Source organism: Typopeltis vanoorti, chromosome 24 (assembly GCF_054136105.1).
Source record: "Typopeltis vanoorti isolate ZY-2024b chromosome 24, IOZ_Tvanoo_1.0, whole genome shotgun sequence".
NCBI lineage: Eukaryota > Metazoa > Arthropoda > Arachnida > Uropygi > Thelyphonidae > Typopeltis > Typopeltis vanoorti.
In genome coordinates this window covers 65,393,038-65,415,493 of record NC_143572.1, presented here as the reverse complement: position 1 = coordinate 65,415,493, position 22,456 = coordinate 65,393,038, and the positions used below count along the sequence as shown (strand labels likewise).

Below are 22,456 nucleotides of genomic sequence, written 5' to 3'. Positions count from 1 at the left end.
TCATATACTTTATATATATTTATTAATTCTGCTTAGTTATTCTGTTAGAATATGACCTGTAAAAGTAAAATACAGAAAATAACCAATCAATTTGAAAAAAAAAAATAAATAAAAATTTCACTTGTCTGAATTCCATACTCTAACAGCAATCGGAATTCGAAAGCGGAAATAACACTTACCCTAAACAAAACGGCGCATAGACTTTCCCACTAAGCTTGGGGAACTTTAAGAAAAACTTAATGAGAAATATTCAGTGTTGGAAAATAAATTCACATATACTTTATATATTTATTAATTCTACTCAGTTATTCTGTTAGAATATGACTTTTAAAAGTAAAATACAGAAAATAACCAATCAATTTGAAAAAAAATAATAATAATTTCACTTGTCTGAATTCCATACTCTAACAGCAATCGGAATTCGAAACCGGAAATAACACTTACCCTAAACAAAACAGCGCATAGAGCTTCCTACCGAGGAAGGACACCCGTGGGAAAGATTAATACAGAGAACCAAACGGATACTAAAGTAAATTAAGTAGTCCACTAGCTTTTCTGGTTATTTACAGAAATATCTTTCAACTCCTATGTTTTGTGTGTTTTGTGGTGTGAATATATGTTAGCCACAGTAAGCTATAATGAAAAAGTGAAATGTTCTTTTCAGATTTGTGTTTGTGTTCTGTGAATACATGTTAATCAACAATTGGAATATTCAGAAAACCTACTGTAAAAGACTTAATGAGAAATATTCAGTGTTGGAAAATAAATTCACAATTTATGGTTGTGACTCATGTCATCCCCTTTGAAGAAAAGCGCTCGCTGGGGGATATTGCAATGACGAAACCTCACCATCTACGCTCCGTAATCTAAAGGACGAAGTAACTAGTTCAGGTTACAGTATTTACAGAAATTTCATTCTTTGTGGTTTTTGTGTTTGTGTTGTGTTGTGGATATAAAATTGAACTATTTTGGAATAATCGAAATTCGAAGAGTCATCTGGAAAGCTGTAAGTACTTTTTTAACTTAAACATAACTGATCGCATGTTGTTTGGTAAGCGTAATTCTAATACTGAATAGTTTTTTTTTTTTCCATAAGAATAATCATAGGTTATATATTAGAGTATCAACATGGACACATTAGCGATTTTTTATGTCTAATGTGTATGTGTGTGTGTGTGTTTAAGGACAGGTACTTTAAGTATATAATTAATTATTCAGAAAAGATCGAAACACGAGAGCCATCACGACTTTCTCTAAGAATTCCCACACTTTAATAGGAAAGAAATACCCAAAATGTATTGGAAAATTAGTACAACCATCTAGAGAAGAAAAAAAAAACTGTATGTTTGTCACGATTTCTTATACACTAATATATTTCCCTTTCCATTCAAAACAATAACGTCACTTATTTACAACTAACAAATGACGTCACTTATCTACATCTCATAACAAACATTCGCGTCACGATTCCTTATCTTACTTTTAGACAAATCAAAATATCCGGATGAATTATGAATAAAATATGAACTTGATTAGAATATGTATATAGAAGAAAATACAGATGAGGTATGGAAAAAAAAAAAAAAAAAAGTATGTGTGTTGAGTGACATCAGTATATAATTAATTATTCAGAAAAGCTCGAAAGGCTGCCTCCATCACGACTTACTCTAAGAATTCCCACCCTTTAACAGGAAACAAATACCCCAAATGTATTGGAAAATTAGTACAAACATCTATATAAAATAAAATAATAATAAAAAAAAATAAAAAATAAATAAAAAATAAAAAAAAACCGTATGTTTGAGTGACACTAGTATATAATTAATTATTCAGAAAAATCTAATCACACCCGCCATCACGACATACTCTAAGAATTCCCATAGACGACAATGACGGATGTGTGCCACCCTGGGAAAATTCAAAGATATCTTATCATTACACCACGTGATATTTCTGACAGAAGGGGGGCCCAGCGAAATTCCAAACTCAATAACAACAAACATTCGCGTCACGATTCCTTATCTTATCTTGATCTTGATCTGGTTCAAAGTGTCCCACCAATCACGACACTATTTCTTATCCACTAATATCATCCTTTCCATTCAAAACAACAACGTCACTTATTTACAAATAACAAATGACGACATTTATTTACAAATAACAAATGACGACATTTATTTACAAATAACAAATGACGTCGCTTTTCTACATCTGAAAACAACACACACCCACCTCACCATTGCTTATCTTATCTTGATCTTCATCTTGTCAGAACTGCACCACCAATCACAACACGAATCCTTATCTCTACCATCACCCATAATCCCATACGCGAACCAAAAACCAAAACACAAAAACAGAAGCCAGTGACACAGTTCCCCACACGGAAATTCCAAACATTCCACACCCATGAAGCCATGCACACAATGACGTCATCAACCAATCACGTCACGATTCCTTATCTTATCTTGATCTTGATCTTGTCACTAGTGGCTTCCCTACTACTATGGCTGTCAGTTTAATCTTGGTAAGTGTTGAGTTCCAGCGGCATATTATATTAGCGGGGTTATGCTACAAGAAACTGGAGAGGCAAAGGATCTTGATATATTCGTTGATAAGAATCTAAAGTTCAAAAGTTACATAGCAAAAGTTGCAAATACAACTCAGAGGATAATTGCGATGTTGTGGCGAACCTTAACATGCAAGGATAAGGAAGTCATTTTGCCTCTTTAAAAGGCTTTGGATTATTGTGACAGATTTGGTCTCCCGGGTGCCAAGGGGATAAAGAAGCTGTGGAAAGAGTGCAAAGAAGAGTTAAGAAGATTATATCTGGATTATGGGATTTTGATTATGAGGACAGATTGCGAGTATATGGATGGCAGACCCTCGTTAACAGGAGAAAGAGGAGTGATATGATACAGGTCTATAAACCTTTGAACGGGTGTTATATGATATCGTCTGATGAAATTTTTTGTTATATGGAAGGTGGGGACAGAACGTGGGGGCATCCATGGAAGTTTTACGCGATTCTTTGAGACAGCCGCCGGAATTGGTGCTAGAAAGTCTCAAGAGAAAGTGGCACGAAGTGACAATAAACCAGAGTGCCACCTTCTCCTGAGACTTTCTAACACCAATCCCGGCGGCTGTCTCAAAGAATCACGTAAACACAACAATGTTAATTCTGTTGTTAAGTTCGCTAACAATGGGAAACGTCCAACATTTCCATTCTTACTACTGTATTGTTAAATATGTACTTGTAACAAATAACTAAGCAAGTGCAACAATATTAACTTTGGTGTCGTTACATTCACAGAAATAAATGACAAACATCAAGCAGCTTTATTGTTGCTAGAGTATTGTTAAAAAATATAAAAGGAGTGGTGGGAACACTTAAACTCTCGGCGGTTATGAAACGTGGGCTGGTGGAGGGGTGTAACAAACGTTGATGTGATGGACGGAGAGGCAGGATTGGGAGTTTCGGCTTCCAATCCTGGGACATCACTTCAAGGTTGGAGGCGAGTCGTGGGTTGGACGGTCGGGAATGGCCATGAAGTGACAAGATATGTGTATTTTGTCACTTCAGGGAGTGAGTGGGTTTCCCGGAAGGGGAGGTCAAACTCCCCGGAAGAGAAGGTCTAATTCACTTTGCGGCTGGAGGTGCATGGGGCTGGTGGAGGGGTCAATCTTGATTCCTCAGAAACCGAGATTGACGTATTATGTTACCTTGTACAAATCGTTTATAATAATCTGCATTTTAATATTAAATACTATAAAATTATAAAATTAACTTGTGTTCTTTTTTATATATTTATATGAAAACCAGAACGTCCTCTTAAAAGATTCAACGATGACTTATAAACCTGGAATTGGCCACGCTAGGCCTAAATCCTTGATATGCATGATGATATGAAATGTTAATTTTATTGTGTTTAATAGCACATAATAACTTAGCGATATTGTCCCTTATCCCTATTGGCATGAGCAATTTCTGTTGTGTGAGGACCCCTTCACACAACAAAAACTGGGCTTCTTACCTACTCAACCAATATCACCTTTGCACGATGCTTCTCAGGAGTACGTATGGCATCCACTGAGCTCTGAACAAAAGAAAATTGTAATTAAAAATTACAAAATTAAGTATGAAATATTCAAGACAATATGAAATTTCAAATGAAATTTTTGAGAAACAATTGAGAATATTTAGTGAAATAATTTAGAATATTTTCTTACATCAATTAATTTTATTCTTAAATTCTTTAAGTAAATAAATAAAAGATTAATTCCATACTTGAGTGACTTTGATGTTTTTTTAAAGACTAACGCTGTTCCCTTCATACCTAAGTATCACTGATCCACTCCTGTAGTGGAGGTGTTCAGTCAGATCTTTCTTGAATATATTTTAGAAATTTTATCTTTCTTGAACAAATTTTAATCATTATAATCATTATAACCTAACCTTAATCAGTTGGAAATCATAAACTAACCTAACCCTAACTAACCTAACCTTAATTGGTTAGGTTAGTTTAGGTTAGGTTAGTTTATAATGAAAAAAGTAAAGAACTACTTCTTTTGCACTCAGTGAAATCAGAAATCATTATAGACTAACTTAAAATCAGCTTGATGTCGCATGTTGAACCAGAGTGTAGTCGCACTTGATGTGGGCACATTCATATGGATAAAAGATAAACGTTGTTGTGGGCCGAGCTTAATGATTTCGGGCAGATAAATGAGGATAACAAAAGTTGTGGGCAGATGAATGAGGATAATAAATAAACGCCGTTCCTATAGCTCTTTCTTCATCAATGGAGAAAAACACTGATCAGTTCTCTGATTTTTCTATAATGAAAAATCAGAAAAATGTTTCATTTTTCTATAATGAAAAATCAGAGAACTGATCAGTGATAAGTTAATGATGCATCAGACTGGAAATATAAAATGGGAAAATAAATAAAAGGGGAAAATGCAAAATACATGATAATGGAAGAAACTGATGCTGAAATTCTGCTGGTGGGAAGATGATTTTATAACAAGGATGCTTTACCAGAATACAAGGTGTTTTTTTTTAAAAAAAAAAGCATGAAAAAGAGGGCATTTTACTCTGCTGTCTTTCTTGTTTGAACAAAAGAAATTTCATTGATGGAGATAATTAACAGCAGATGGTTGGTGTGAACTATAAGGAAACGCAAAGGAAGAAAAGCAAAGAATTAGATCTAAAAAAAAAAATATCGGAACATAAGATGGTCGGACGTGTTGGTGGTGAAGAAATCTTAATAACAGTAGTGTATCGCATTCCTGAAATAGCTTGAAACGTTCCACGTGTGGTTTTTAGAACAGGTTATCCGGATTATATAAAAAATACAGAAAAAGAAATAACATAAATAATAATAATAATATTTTTTTAATAATACTATTTTAATGATAATAATTTATGATTGCTAAAATATTTACACATACAATAGACATCTTGAGTAACATTGCAACTTATAATTTTACAGAATTCAGCACTAAGTGCAGCATTTTCTATATTGATTGCAATTAAAAATTTTAATAATACTTTTTTGCCTCTATATTATGTATTTACAACACGATCTTCTAATGTTAACACTGAAGATTATACAGAATTTTTTGTTTTTAATAAAAAAAGTACTGTATTTTCCGGTGTATAAGACGCACTTTTTTACCTTAAAAATTCATCGTAAAAATGGAGTGCGTCTCATATATAATGAAGGTAAAGATTGTTTCCTCTTTTCAAAGTCATACGCACTCCCTTTTATGTTCCAAGATCTTTGTAGGCAGTTAATGGTGCAATCAAATTGATGCGTGACCTTCGCGTGACTTCTAGCGCGTCATTGGCTAAGAACGGGGAGCCCTATTCAAGGTTCATAATATCTTATACGAGTAACCAGTTACTGATGTTTATCAGTATTGAGTTGACGCGTTGAGATATTTTGTGTTCAGTTTGAAATTTCCCCGTAGATTTTAGTGATGGAAAAAAAACAGGCGACATTCATATTCTTCAAGTTACAAATTGCAGGTTGTAAAATATGCGGAAGAACACGGGAATAGGGAAGCTGCAAGACATTTTGGACCTCTGCCTACAGAAAAAATGATTAGAACTTGGCGTGGTCAGAGGGAGATTTTGTATTTGCGAAAAGAAAAGCGCGCGAACGTGGAAAAATTGTGAAGTGGCCAGACTAGAGACCGAAGTTTTGAAATGGATGCAAGAAAATCGGCAAAATGTGTGCGTATCAACAAAAATGATGAGCACGCATGTAGTCAAAGTAGCCTGTGAGCGTAACATTGAAGATTTTAAAGGTGGTGCATCATGGTGTTACCGTTTCGTGAAATGCAGTGGACTTTGTATGCGTGCAAAAACAAAAATCAGTCAAAAAATGCCAAAAGAATATGAAGACAAAATTATTTCTATATTATAAGAAATTAATGATGATAGAGAAGAGTCAGTTTAAATCATACTTTAAAGTTTAGGTTTTTCGCAGAAAATTGTATTAAATTTCTTGGGTACGTCTTATACACTAGAATATACGGTATATATATTATTGATCGCTAAAATATTTATACATTCAATAAACATCTCGTGTGACATTGCACCTTATAATTTTACAGAGTTTAGCACTAAGTGCTGCAATTCCTACATTGGATTTCAATTAATTTTTTTACTAATACTTTTTGCCTTTATATTATGTATTTACAACACATGTTCTTCTAATATTAACAATGAAGATTATACAGAATTTTTTGTATAATTTTTATTTATTTATTTTATTTTTATTTTTTTTTTAAGTTTGAAAAAGAGTGATAAAACATACAAATTTCTGCATTTATTTATAAGGATTACTTGCAGAGGAGTGAGGCAAGTTAATCCCACCTACTTCGAATCTTGGGTTAGCATTTGTGAAGAGAGTGGGATTTAGGCTTCACTATTTGTGTTGTTGCTACTGTTTATGTATGGGATGTAGGCATTGGATGCTAGTGATTTGTGATGTGTATATTAGTGTTAATGGTTTCTTAACTTTGTTGGTATATTTTCCAGAGTTCGTTTTTTAATGTTCTGTAGTTATCTACGTGTTTTAATTTTCTTGGTAGGTTATTGAGTTGAGTGGGTATCTGATGTGATCTCACAAAAGATCCGTATGAGTTGTTGAAGGGTGTGGGGATGTAGAGGGTTGTTGTAGGTCGTGTTATACGATATGTGTCTCTGTTGTTTCGATAGGCGATGTTGAAGTAATTCCTTGTTAATGTCATGTAATGTTTCAGGTTTTTAATGCTCAGAATTCTGTGTATCGCCATGTGCTTGTCGGATATTGGTTGTTGCGTGTAAGGTGTCCAGATCACTGTTGACACGATTTTCCTGTGTAGTGTTTCTAATTCTGTTAGGTGGGTGTTTGATTTATTTGCATAGACCATTATTCCGTATCTAAGTAGGGATTCGCAGATACCGTGATATAGGAGTTTTTTTTTTATGTTGGGTGGAATAATGTCTTTAACTTGGAAAAGTTTTGCTGCGATGATATGGAGTTTGGTATGTAGGTATTCTATATGTTTTGTCCATTTAAGGTGGGAATCTATATAGAGAACGAGGTATTTCGCGTGTGTTACAGATTTGATTTCCGAACATTGGTGAGTAGTATGTCATGTTCAAGTGTGTCAAATGCTTTGGTTAGGTCCAGCAGTATAAGGACGGCGTACTTGTTTTTGTCGAGAGCTTTGTTTATTGTGTCGGCGATGTCTTCTAATAAAGTAATGGTGCTTTTTGTTTTCTGAAAGTCATATTGGTTTTGTGAGATGATGTTGTACTTCAGTAAATAATTCTGTAGTCTGGTGTGTGTTATTTTTTCTAGAATTTTTGAGATGACTGGTAGTGTAGCTATGGGTCTGTAGTTCTGAATATCGGTTCTTTTGCCGTGTTTGTATATTGGCGTAATTACTACAGTTTTTAGTTGTTGTGGAATAAGGACTGTGTCGAATATTATGTTCACGAGTTTCAAAAGTATTGGATTTATTTGTTCAAAGTGTGTTATAAGGTCTGTGAATCTTATTTTGTTTATTCCTGGAGTGGTCTTTGGTTTTAGTAGTTGTTTTTCACCCATAACAAAACGGGAACTGTTTTTTTATGGGTGGAAAATACATTTTTTTTTTTTTTTTTTTTTTTGAGTTGTGTGATGTTGTTTGTGAAAGCATGGTTGAATGAGTCTTCTAGTTCCTCTTGGTTTGTGTCCTGACCGAAGCTTTTTGCAATAAAATCTCGTGCTGAAGTTTTCTTTTTTCGGGTTACTAATTCGTTGAGTGTAGCCCATGTTTGCTTAATGTTGTCGTTATATTCCATGAATTTCGGAAGTAGTAGCGTCTCTTCGCCCTACGAATTTTTGATGTTAGTTTGTTTCTTGTGTTTTTGTATAAGGTTTGTAAATGTGTGTCACTGGGTGACTTTTTAAGTTTTTTCCATAGATTTTCTTTTACAGTAATAGTATTTAGTATGTCGTCATTTATTCATGGATTGTTGTCTGTTTGTCGCCTCGTTTGTGTAGGTTTTGTTGCTTTTTTGTATACTTCTGTGAACTTTAGTTGAAAATTCTCGTATAATGTTACAGGATCGTTTATTTTAAGCAGGGAATTCCAGTCTGTATTTTTTTCTTGGTTATCGACAATGCTCTTTAGTATGATCGAGTTTTGTCGACTTTTGTGGTGGCGGGAGGGGGGGGTAGGAAACGTAATAAAACGAAGTTGAGACAAAGTAATGATCGCAATTTTTACGTTAATTACTGATGATGTATATGTATGGATGGGAGCCCGTATGTTGATATGATCAACGCATGATTGTGTTAGTGAGTTATTGAGTATTTCTTCTCTTGTTGGGGAGTTAATGGTAGGGTTTATGTTGTACTGACTTAGTATATCAAGATATGTGTTAGTGGTTGAAGAAGCGTGGTCAAGAGTATTTATGTTAATGTCTCCTATTAGGATGAGCCTGTGTGTTGTATACGGGGATCGATGCCGCTTAGCCATGCGTCTAACTCGTGAAGAAAACTGAGTGGATTATTATCTGGGGGTCTGTATATTGTGTTTATTGTGTATTCGATACTATTGTGGCTATTTGTGATTTCCAAAATAGTGTTTCCGCATGTTCGAAGTGAGTTTGTTTTTCTGTCACATTGTATTTTTCTTTGGTAAATGCCACAATGCTACCTCCTCTTTTGTTTGGTCTACATAAATTGTAGATTTGATAATTATTTATGTTGTATGCGTAAATTTCTGTGTCGTTTATTGCAACTTCGGTCAGTATTAGCGCATCTGTGTTTATCATGTTATTTTTGAGCTGTGTTATCAATGTAAGCCAGTGTTTTTTTATACTTCTTATATTTGTGTGTATGATTGTGAAGTTGGTGTTGGTGGAAATGTTGTCTGACCATTTCTTCAAAGAGTCAAAGACCTTGAAGTTTATGTTGTCTAACTGGATATGTTCGCCTATGTTTGAGATCTCCATTATATAGTTTTTAAATGAGTTCTAATCTTATTCTTAAGGATGTGAAAAGTTAGTGTTTTATATTGGTAGGCTGTGTAAGTCGGATTCACTTGTAATTATGTATACTCGAGTGTTTTCATTCTTTCTCAAAAATATCTGGGAATTCTCTGTCGACACGAACTTGTAGTTTTTCTCTGTTTTTTGTCTTCCTTGCTTGAAATAGAAGATTTTTGAAGTATGGAGTCCAGTGTTCCGTTATATAGATTGGTGTTGCGAGTTTCTTATCAGTTAGGATTGTTGTTGTCGGCCTTGTTTTCTTGCTTGCTGTAAGAATGGAGTCTCTCAGATTTCTGTTGGTTAAACGAGCGATGATTGTTGGCGGTCTCTCTTTATTATTTTGTGGGCCTCGGTTGATATAGGTGATATCTGTGGTTGCGATTTGAATTCCAATTTTGCTGCCGATCAGTTGCATTATGTTGCTTAATTCTTCTGTGTTTTCTTTCGTTATTCTCTCAATTTGAAGTTCTTTTTTTCTTTCTTTTTGTAGCATGTGTTCCATTTGACACTTGAGTGTGTTTACTTCTTTCGCAATTCTTGATTTTCGCTACCGTTAATTTCGTCTTTATTTCTCGCACGGTTCCTAACATTTCTTCAGAGGTCTCGTTATTGAACTGTATGTAATGTTCATACTCCTCGAATTGTTTGTTAATTTGTTCAATGTGTGCATTTAATAAGTCTTTCACCATGAGTTTAAATGAATCAAAGTTATTTGTAATTTTATGATCCGGAAGCGACTTACCTTGATGGGCGTCGTTACTTTTCTTTGGTGTCTGGTCTTTGTTCTTCGTTTTCTCGCGGTACTGTTGACATCGCCATTCGGTCCTTTTCATGGCTCCTTTTGCTTTCCACGTGCTTTCTGAGATCCCTGAACAGTGGAAGTGTTGTTTTTTGTTACATCCGGAACAATGTGACCCGTCCCCTTCATCACTTAATGGCTTATTGCATTTGTTACAGCTCATTTTGCTTGAACTTCGCTGTCTCGGTGACCTTTAGCCTTTCTTCCGGTTAGCGACTATAGTGCAACTCTTAAAATGGCGACGTCCTTTGTTCTTCGTTGGCTGGTGACTGCAGTACACTCTATGAACTTCCAACACTGAAAAAATTTTAATCTTGACTAAAATTAGACAAGATTAAAATCAAGTTAGATTAAAATAAAAATTTTAATCTAACTTGAAAGTGCTATTTTGGTAATTTGAACGTCCCTGTCTTCAGCGTGGCTAGTAGAATTAAATAGCAGAACTTTCAAGTTAGAAGCATGAGTTAATTAACACTTTAAACTTATAAAACCAGGAGCAGCGATACAGCGTAAGTGCATCTGCCTACACGGTGCCCTCTGTGTAGTATAATAATAATAACTGTGTAAATAATAATATTTTTTTTATTGTTCTTTCAAATATTTACATATGTACAATGATCATCTATTCAGTATATTATTTTACAAGGTTCAGCACTTTGTGCTAGATATAATGAGATTTAAATAGTAATGATGATTACAGTTTTTATATATATATATCAATCATAATAATAATTTACAATTATATTGTTCAGAGTTACATAAGTTGTATAATATTACATGTTGTGGTTTACTATTTTTTTTTTCAAGTTTGAAAAGGTGTGATTATACAACACTATTTACACATATGCATTCTAAATATTATGTTTCCTTATTTTCACAAACATACGGTGTAACACATGATTTACTTTTAAAATATTTTTTTTTACATTGCATACTTTTGTTACAGTTATTATATACATTACATTCATTTGTTTACATATGATACATTACTTACATTTGTTTACATGTGATATATACATTACATACATTGGTTTACATATAATACATACATTACATACTTTGGTTTTCATGTGATATGCACATTGCATGCGTTTAGTTACATATGATACATGTTGGATGAGAACTAATTTTTTTTTTCCTTTCATCCTCGAAGCTTAAATGTAAGCTTATCTGAGGATGACAACAGTTGGTTATTATGAATTTTTTTTTTTGCTGTGTTAGGATGCTACGAAATCTATGATTGAGAAATTCGCGCGCGCGCACTCACACATTCACACGCACACGCGCACGCACGCACGCACGCACGGACGCACGCACACACACACACACACACACACACACACACACACACACACACACACACACACACACACACACACACACACACACACACACACACACACACACACACACACACACACACACACACACACACACACACACACACACACACACACACACACACACACACACACACACACACACACACACACACACACACACACACACACACACACACACACACACACACACACACACACACACACACGCACACACACACGCACACACACACACACACACACACACACACACACACACACACACACACACACAACAATAACTTGGAATGTATTGATGCGTCACTGGAAGCCTGAGCTTCCAGTTCAGTGACAAATATATTGTGTTTCAATAAGTTTGTATGGTATTTTGGGTGCGTGTTTCTTGTTCGTAGTATGTCCTTAGAGCTCTTTTTAGGCGAATAATATATATATATTTTTTTTAATATTTTTTTTATATTGTTCTTTCAAATATTTACATATGTACAATGATCTATTCAGTATATTATTTTACAAGGTTCAGCACTTTGTGCTACATATAATGAAATTTAAATAGTAATGATGATAACAGTTTTTTTTTAAATAACAATCATAATAATAATTTACAATTATATTGTTCACAGTTACATAAGTTGTATAATATTACATGTTGTGGTTTACTATTTTTTTATTTTTTCAAGTTTGAAAAGGTGTGATTAGACAAGAGTATTTACAGATATGCAATCTGAATATTATGTGTCCTTATTTTCACAAACATACGGTGTAAACTCATGATTTACTTTTAAAATATTTTTTTTCTTTTTTTTACATTACATACATTTGTTACAATTATTATATACATTACATTCATTTGTTTACATATGATACATTACTTACATTTGTTTACACGTGATATTTACATTATCTACATTGGTTTACATATAATACATACATTGGTTTTCTTGTGATACGTACATTACATGCATTTGGTTACATTTGATACATCTTGGATGAGAACTAATTTTTTTTTTCCTTTCATCCTCAAAGCTTAAATGTAAGCTTATCTGACGATGACACCAGTTGATAATTATGTATTGTTTTTTTCTTTTTTTTGCTGTGTTAGGATGCTACGCAACCTATGATTGAGAAATTCGCGTGCGCGCACTCACATCCACACGCACGCGCACCCCCCACACACACATGCGTCGCTGAACTGGAAGCCTAAGCGAATATATTGTGTTTCATTAAGTTTGTATGGTTGTTTGGGTGCGTGTTTCTTGTTCGTAGTATGTCCTTAGAGCTCTTTTCAGGATATTGCAGTTTGTAATATTTCTGTATTCAAAAGGTAATTTGTTTATCATGCCTGGGATGTAGAAGTTTCGCGTGGCCTTTGAGTACTGATTATTGTATTTATATGTGATATAATTAGTAGTCTGAGGTCTTGTTATATATGTTATATGTATTTTCTAACTGTCTTGTAGTTGGCATCGAAATAATGTTTTAGCAAGGCTGCATAGTGACATAAATGTTTTGCTGTCAATATTTAGTGTTCTGCCATTGCAATGTATGTAAGGTCGTGATTTTCTCTTTGTTCCCAAAAGATCAGTTTTGTCATTTTGTATTGTAACGACATTAATCTATTTAATTTGTAGGGTGCACAGAAAGATACGTTGTTATAGCGTATCTTAGTATATTTTGGCATAGCGCTTTGTATATTAGTGTTTTTAGGCGTATGGGAACTATGTCTTTTAATCTGTAGAGTTTGCCACTTATTGTTCGGAGTTTGTTGTGTAGATGTTTTATATGGCTATTCCAGTTCATATCTGCATCGACGTAAATTCCAAGGTATCGTATTGTTTCAACCTGAGTGATTGTAGTGGTTTTGCTGTTCTGTGTGTTTTTTTATGTTGGAAAGTGGATGTTGGATGGTTATATATTTGTTATCAACTGGTCGAGTCAGTGGATTTCTGAATATCATTAATTTTGTCTTTTCTGAGTTTAGGTGTATGGAGTTTTTCGTGAGCCAGTCTATGATCAGATTTATATCATGTTGCATATTTGTTTGGGCTATGCTTGCGTTATTATGGATGGATATTATTGCTGTATCGTCTGCTTACTGGAATATCCTACCTTTGAGTGGTAACTGATTAATATTGTGCGTGTAAATGTTGAATAGAGTTGGGGAGAGTACAGCTCCTTGTGGCACTCCACAGGTTAGTGATAGCTCTCTGCTTCGGTTTAATCCGATACGTGTGATATGCTTTCTATTTTGGAGGTAGTTTGTAAACCACCTGTGCAGAGGCCCGTCTATTCCAACATGCTTCAGCTTTTCTAACAAGGTGTATCGAATGCTTTGGTTAGATCTCTAAAGACTACCATGGCTATTTTGTTTTCGTCTAAGGCGCTATTAATTACGTCTGTAAAGTCTTCCAAGAGCGATGTTGTTCCCTTATTTTTCTGAAAACCATATTGTGTTTTGGGGATAATATGAAAGATCTCAGTGTATGCTGTGAGTTTCTTCAGTATGATCCGCTCCATAATTTGATTGATAATTGGTAGTGTTGCTACGGGTCTGTAATTGCTGATTAAATTTCTTTTTCCTTGTTTGTATATGGGTTTAATTATGGCGGTCTTTAGCATACTTGGTATCTGTCCTGTTTTAAATATTTTATTTATTAGTTTTAGTAGGATAGGACTTAAACTAGTTGCATGTTGCTTTATATCTTTAGGTGTGATACCATCAATTCCTGGGCCTTTGTTTCGTTTGATTTGATGTATTGCTGAGAGAAGTTCTGCTTCTTTTATGATTGGGAACGATAATGTCTGTTTTGATTGTGGTCCAAGTAGAGGGTCTCGTTTTGTAATTTGGGGAATATTTCTGTGCAGTTCTTGGATGGAGTCTGCAATGTATTGGTTAAAGTCATTTGTTAGTTGTGGCCTAAGTTTTGCATCTTTCAAGAAACTGTGTTTTATTGTTTCGGAGGATTTGTATTTCTACGATTAAGTTTTGTGTTAACCAAGGATTTTGTGTTGTTTTGAACGAATTCGGATTTTCTTTGTAGCTTTCTTATATATTTCCTCCAGTGTGAGTTTAATGTTGTTGTATAAGATATCTGCTGAATCTGATGCCCGGTGTTCCCAGTCTGTTTTTCTTATTTCGTGGTTGACTATTTCTTCGTCTATTATTGTTTTCTGTCGTTTTTCTTCTGTAGGACATCGCATGGGTATTGTCTTGGTGTGCAGGTTTAGAGCGGTGAAGTAATGGTCTGCTACTTTGCACTTCATGACTGATGCAATGTAACTATTTGGTGATGCTCGGATGTTCATATGGTCTAGACAGGAGGCAGTGATAGTATTTCCGAATATTTCTTCTCTAGTACATGATGTTATTGTTGGTATTAGATTGTACATGGATAGTGTGTCTAGGTATTGTACAGTGTTGTTCTGGTTTTCATTTATGTTTTTGTCGCCAATTATCATTAGGTGTTCGGTTGAGCATATTTCTTGGGTTGAAAGCCAGCAATTGAGTTCGTGTAAGAATTTTATCATGTTTAGGTTTGGTGGCCTGTAAATAGCATTTTAGTATTATGGGATGCTGTGTATTCGTGGTATTAATGATTTCGAGGCAGAAGGTTTCAGCATGCTCAAACTGATAGGTCATTTCTTTTGCTATTAAGTTTTGTTTCATAAATATTAGTATTCTACCCCCTCTTCTTGTTTGGCGGCATGATCTATGTTGCTGGAAGCCTGGAATTTGGAAAGCAGTCGCTTCGTCATTAGTTATGGATACTTCTGTAAGAATCAATATATCAATAATATTAGTGTAATTCCTCAGATAAGCCTGTAATAATAACCAATGTCTTCGGATGCTTCTGATGTTAATATGCAATATTGAGAGACCTCTCGCTTGTACTGTGTTTTGTTTTCATGCATCAAGAGATTCGAAAGTACAATTATTGATGTATTCTGGTGTAATTACATCTATCTGATGGTTCACATTCATTTTTGTTGTGTTGAGATCTTCTTATTGAACTAAATTAGAGTCTTTTGTTTCACTCTTGCAACCTGTCTATATCTTCCGAGCTTTTTATTTGTATAGACTTTGAAGACTGTGACTTTCTCAAGAATATTTTGCCGTCTTTGATCCATGAAAATGGATAATTTTTTTCTGTTTTTTCCATTCTTGCTTGGTACAAAAGATTCTGATTGAAAGGTGTTAAATACTCAGATGGAAAGATTGGCGTATTGTCTTGCGATGCATTTAAATCCTTGACTACTGGTTTTTTCAGTCTGCTGGCTTTTATGAGATTGTCTCTTGTAGCCTTGCTTGTCAGACGAACTATGATTGGTGCCGGTCGTGGCGAACCTTGTTTTCTGTTCTTCCTGGGAAACCGATTTATGGTCTGAATATCATTATGCTGTAAGGGGATGTCAATTGCATGGCCTAACTTTAGAACTACGTCTGTGAGATTTTCTGTGGATTCGGTTTCTGAAGACCGTTTATGACAAGGTCTTCTTTATGTTGTTGTTGGTTTAAAACTTCGTATTGTTGTTTCAGGGAATTAAATTCTTGACAGAGTTCCGATGTGTCTTTTATCAATTTGTGCTACCTCTCAGTTAATGTGTTAATGCTGGTTTTAATGTCTTTTACCGTTTGTAAGACTTCTTCAACTTTTGAATGATTAAATTTAACAAACACTTCATATTCGCTAATTTTTTTTGTTATTTCTTTATTCTGTTTATCAAATAGTTCTTGGACAAGATATACCAAGCTGGCTTTTATATTTTCTAACCTTTTTCTAGTAATAAATTAACGGAACTCAAATTATAAGACTCACCGGTGTTTTGTTGTCTGTTCAGTTCATCGTCCGATTCTACCTCCGGCGTAATCAGTTGCTTCGTGGGTGGTGGCGTTTCTTTGTTCTCTCTACAGTTTAGGCACTTCCATTCTTCTCGTTTGGCATTGGATTTGCGTTGCCAGGTTGTTTCAGAAAGTCCGGAACACGTAAAGTGAAGATTCCTATGGCATTTCCTGCAGGTTATGTAACATCCGTCGGACGGCAATTCCTTCTGACACTTGTTGCACTTCATGACTCTCCTTTCTTCCTCTGGACAGCTGCAAAGATGGCGACGTCCTTTGTTCTGTACTCGTTAGCAACCGCGGTGTACGCTTCAATTTTTTTTAACACACTCAGATTTTGGATTCCACTTGGCCGATTTCGATGAATTATATGTCACTGTCTTCAGCGTTACAAGTAGAGTTTCTTTATGACACTTTTAAATTAAAAACAGGAGTTAGAACCACATTAAAACTATAAAAACAGGACGAGCGATACGACCATGCAACCGTTCGTATGCCTGCACAGCGCCTTCTCTCTAATAATAATAATAATAATAATAATAATAATAATAATAATAATAATAATAAATGCTTACTCCACCCATTATGCTAATGTACTTTTCATTACGTTCCGGGATAGACGTTTTTTAAAACAATATGGCGGCTACAAAGTCCCGGTTGGATAGCACAACAAATAAAACATTTAAACCACTCTTTATTTCGGAAATTTATGGAAGTCGTAAAAATATATCCGCAGTCATATATTTTGAATTAATTGCATAAATTAATTTTTATTATTTTTATTAATTTAATTTTGTGAATATTTATTTTAATAATTTTTCATTTTTAATAATTTTACTTATTCAATTTAAACTCTCCACTTTAAATTAAGAGCTGCTGTACATGATCAGTGGAATTCACTTTAAAATTATGAATAACCTTATTTAATCGTCAATCCAAAGCCACCCCATTTCAAGGACATTTCAGTTAATAATAAACGAAACGCAAATTTTTGATATAATGTAAAATACCTAAATTTCCTGAATCATTCAAATATCATTGAAAATTAAAAGCATCAAGGCACATTCTGCGCGAGATAAGCACGTGATTTTCACGGAAAATACGCACGTGAGTAAATTACAATGAAGCTATAGATCAAATACATTTCATATGATATGCACGTTGTTACAACTCAATGAATTACAGAAACACGGACAACACGAAAAAACTGGATGATTAAAAAACAATTAGTAGACTGAAGGACTTCTTGTTATTAAATAAACAGGTTGTCAACACGCTAGAAATATTAACTCATGAACTGTTGGGCAGCCAACTTGAAAGGCACTGAAACTTTACACCTCTAAGAGGTAAGTAATAATTTCTCTAATATTTTTGCTTTAATATTTAGTATTAAATGATAGCTTTACGATGAAATTACTATTTATTACACTATAATTACAGTTGGTTTACAATGTACAGTTATATACAATGAACCGAGAATTAAGCTAAGAGGCGTTCGTTTATGTCTATAAGTATTCAATCAACAGCATTTCTATTTGATTATATATTTGTATGTTTGATTTGATTTGATTTCATCAGCATTGGTATGTTTACAACGAACAAAAAAAAAAAAAAAAAAAAAAAAAAAAAAAAAAAAAAAATTATAGTCCGTTTGTGCTGATTAGATGTTCTACAGTCTCATCTTTCTGATCACATAATCTGCATTTGCTGTTCCTATTGATGTTCAAAAGTTTGGCTTTCATCGCATTAATTTTTAATGCCTGTTCCTGAGCTGCTAGAATTAATCCTTCTGTTTCTTTTTTAATGTATCCGTATTGTAGCCATTACGAAGCCTTGTTCACGTCAATTGTGTCCTCAGTATCTCGAAGAAATTGGCCATGCAAGGGTTTATTTTTTTTAGCGCACATATCGGTTATTTTGTTGTTCCTTTTTGTAATCGGATTGGTTTCCTGTTGCTTTTAGAAGGCCGTCTTTCTAAAATATAATTGCTTGAAGCATTAGCTCAGAGCTGTTCTCGATCTAACTTCTTAAACTTATTTCTTCTTCTTCCACAGTCTGTCTCACTTGCAGCAGAGACCATCCACCTATTCTCCTCGGAAGGTATAACATCACTTCGTGGATGTAATGCATGATCCATATTCATTACTTTTCTAATTTTGCGGTCCAGTTTGTCCAGGTCTTCTTTTGTCCAATCTATTATGCCATCTGTGTATCGGATCACTGGTATAGCTCAAGAATTCATTGCTCGAATTGCGTTTAATCCATTTAGTTTTGATTTCAGAATATTTCTAACTATATTCGTGTATGCTGATGCTGCCTGTTGTTTAACTTTCGATTGGAGAATATCATTGGCTTTTAATATTCCTAGGTATTTACAGTGTTCATCAGCTGAAATTGCTTTTATATATTGATCAAATTTTATATATACAAAACGTGATAAAAATTAAAACTGCTAGTATCATTAATTGTTCCTCGTTTAATAGATAAAATTGCGCATTTATCTAAAGCAAATTTCATTTTGATGTCCTGACTGAAAATACGAACCGTGTTCAATAACGAATCTATTTGATGGGCTGATTTTCCATATAACTTGAAGTCATCCATATACAATAGATGGCAAATTTTAATATTATATTTAGGAATTTCATATCCAAGATTTGTTTTCTTCAGAATCATAGACAAAGGTATCAAGGAAATGTTGAAGAGCAATAGTGACAAAGAATCACCTTGAAAAATTCCACGTTTAATGCTAATATCTCCGAATCGTTCATTATTCACTATTAAAGTTGTTTTCCGTGATTTCATAGCAGCAGCCAGAAACGAGCATATGTTTTTGCTAATTCCAAATAGTTTTAGTGATTTTAGGATCCAGGAGTGTGGGAGGGAATCGAATGCTTTCTTGTAGTCTATCCATGCCATGTTTAAGTTAGGTTTTCATCTTTTTGAATTTCTTAGAATCATTTTATTAATAAGGATCTGGTCATTTGTTCTTCTAAATGTTTGAAAATTGCCTTTTTGTTCAATCGGATAAATCTGATTATCTGATAAGTAGTGGTATATGGAATTTGCTGTGATTGCAGTGAACAGCTTAAGTATAGTTGGTAGGCATGTTATTGGACGATAGTTACTTGGGGTCTGCATTCTTATCCTTATCTTTCATGAAGAGAAAAGTGCGCCCAGATATCATCCAGTCTTCCACTGAGCCTGACTGCAACAAATAATGAAATTGTTCTGCCATTCGATCATGTAGACTGGTTAGATGTTTTTTACCAAAATCCACGTAGTTCGTCTTTGCCAGGTGTACTCCATACTCAGTTATGGACACCTTCCATAACTGAGTTGGTTTCGACGGAGGTCATTGGCTAGACAGACTTTGGTTTGCATCCCGTCTATGACGCAAAGAACCTTTAGAATGAATTTTCAATCAAAGGCCTGTTAGCTTCTCTCGTAGAGAGCAGAAAAGGGTTTTTCGGGTTTTTTTATCCCTCAAAAATTCAAGCATTGAGAGAAAATTTTGGTGCACCGATAAATGTGGAAATAATAGTTTAAAGTCGGTGAGATTTAAGATTTGTCAAGTGTTCGTAGTTTTGTAGAAGAGAAATAATATGTAGAACGAAAACGAATACATTGTTTTCGGTGACTGAAGAAACTATGGATGCGATGTGTTTGTGTCAGGATAAGTTAATTGTAAACGCCAAGCCAAGAAGAGAATTCTGATCTTCATTAGCGATCAGCGTATGATCAAAATTAAGGAAAAGTGAAGTGAGATCTTGAGTATTTATATCCCTGAAATTCACAACTACAGTACTAGTACAAGTTGCTCTTGTTACGTTGATTCATGGTGTGTAAAATCATTTCTTTTCAATCAAAAGTTAAATTTGAGGTTGTTACTATAACTGGATAACTTAATTATGATACATTTGACACGGCTGTGGTGTAATGTACAATACTCGATGTGTTTGAAGCAATAGGTGGTGCAACGATCGTAAAGTGAACTTTTAAGAATAGTAGTTGAATACTATTTTATTTGAACCTTTATATATAAAGCAAAACTAAATTTACCTTGTTAATTTTTATTTAATAAATCTATTACTACAATTTTCTAGGAGATTTCTCCCAGGTCTTCCAAGTGTCATCGAGATTAATCTACAAATACATAAAAATCAACAAGCATGCCTTTTTGCTTTATAAAATCGAAATATTTTGTTTCAGTCATTATACTAATAATACTTACTTGCCAGGAAGTGTATACTGAATCCCAAGAAGAAGATTTGGTTGTTCAGACTAGCAAAGGACCTGTGAGAGGAATAACTATAAATACACAAGAGAACAAATCTATAGAAGCTTTCCTTGGCATACCTTATGCAAAACCTCCAGTAGGTGAATATCGTTTTCGTCCACCAGAAGTTATTGATGAATGGTCCGATGTATTGAATGCCACAAAAAAACCAAAGAACTGTATACAGATACTGGGTTTAGGACATAAATATATGGATGCCTTGTTGAAATTACTCTCACCAAAAACATTTGGAGAAGACTGCCTACAGTTAAATGTGTGGAGACCAAAACCACCACCAAAAAACGCAACCGTGTTAGTATGGATTCACGGAGGGGCATTCATCCTCGGATCATCGGGCCAAAAACTTTATGACGCACAGGGTTTAGCTGCCGAAGAAAATGTAATTGCGGTGTCCATGAATTACAGACTTGGGTCATTTGGATTTCTTTACTTTGATCATCCAGGTGCACCAGGGAACGTAGGATTATTGGACCAAATGATGGCTATTCAGTGGGTGAGAGAGAATATTGATGCCTTCGGAGGAAATCCAGAAAGTATCACGCTGTTTGGAGAGAGTGCAGGATCGTCAAGTGTTGGTTTTCATCTGCTGTCGCCACTCAGTAGAAACCTATTCAAAGGAGCAATCATGCAGAGTGGGACTGTTACATCACCATGGGCAATGCAAACCAGAACAAAGAATACTGATCACGGACTTCGATTAGCAGAAGCATTAGACTGTCCTCATGATAAGGATAATGTTGATGCTATTTTGGACTGCCTTAGAAAAAAAGACGCCAAAGAAATCGCTGAGAAAGAATACAAACTACGTTCACTGATATATCCGTCTTTTGCTCCTGTAGTTGATGGACATTTCCTTGTAGAAGATCCGGAAAAGTCTCTTCAAGAAAATAATTTCATGAACACAAGTATTCTCATTGGAACTAACTTGAACGAAGGAATTATCGCGGGAATAATTTTTTTACAGGAAATATTCGGCCCGAGTGAAGATGAAAACATTTCGATGACACGTGACCAGTTCCTGAGTGCTTTGGAATTGTTTTCTCCTTATGAGGATGAGATTATTCAGAAGTCTATTCTCCAGGAATACACTGACTGGGTAGATTTTAATTATGTTCGTAGTTTTGACCGATTTGTAGGAGATATCCATTTCAATTGTCCTACGAACCAACTTGCTAAAAGATACGCGAATTCAGGAAACAATGTTTACTTGTACAGATTCGATTATACCCCACAGCCTATGCTGTTCGCTAGATTTCCAAAATGGGCAGGATCTTTTCATCTAAGTGAGATCCCTTACGTTTTTGGTTTATTTCATACACCATTGTTTAATGAATTCACTGCTGATGATATTCGAATGTCCCGTCGAATGATGAGATACTGGAGCAACTTTGCAAGTACTGGGTAAGATATATTTTTCATTTCAATTAGTAAGAAACTGTAAACTTAATCATAACAGCTTTATTTTACCATTAAATATAAGATTTATATGAAATTAAATGGATATAAGTAGACCGCATAAGAGTATGTTCTTTCATTCCTCTCCAAAATAATGGAGAAAGTTATCAACAGCCAACTTCTCCGCTACTCAGAGGCCTCATCAGGTAATCATCAGCAACCAATATGAATTCCACCATTCAAGATC

The 22,456-nt window shown here is 34.6% G+C and overlaps 1 protein-coding gene and 1 pseudogene across 1 annotated transcript in view; both read left to right on the top strand.

The window, feature by feature from the left end:
- Positions 1-2,506: 2,506 nt before the first annotated feature.
- LOC150093346 (acetylcholinesterase-like) overlaps positions 2,507-22,456 on the top strand; it is a 29,330-nt gene continuing 9,380 nt past the window's right edge. The window contains exons 1-2 of the mRNA XM_090413602.1: positions 2,507-2,527; positions 17,835-17,860. Of these exons, the coding sequence (XP_090269728.1) occupies positions 2,507-2,527; positions 17,835-17,860 (47 nt within the window). The remainder of the gene's footprint in view (positions 2,528-17,834; positions 17,861-22,456) is intronic.
- Positions 20,687-22,219, top strand: LOC150093347 (acetylcholinesterase pseudogene; annotated as a pseudogene).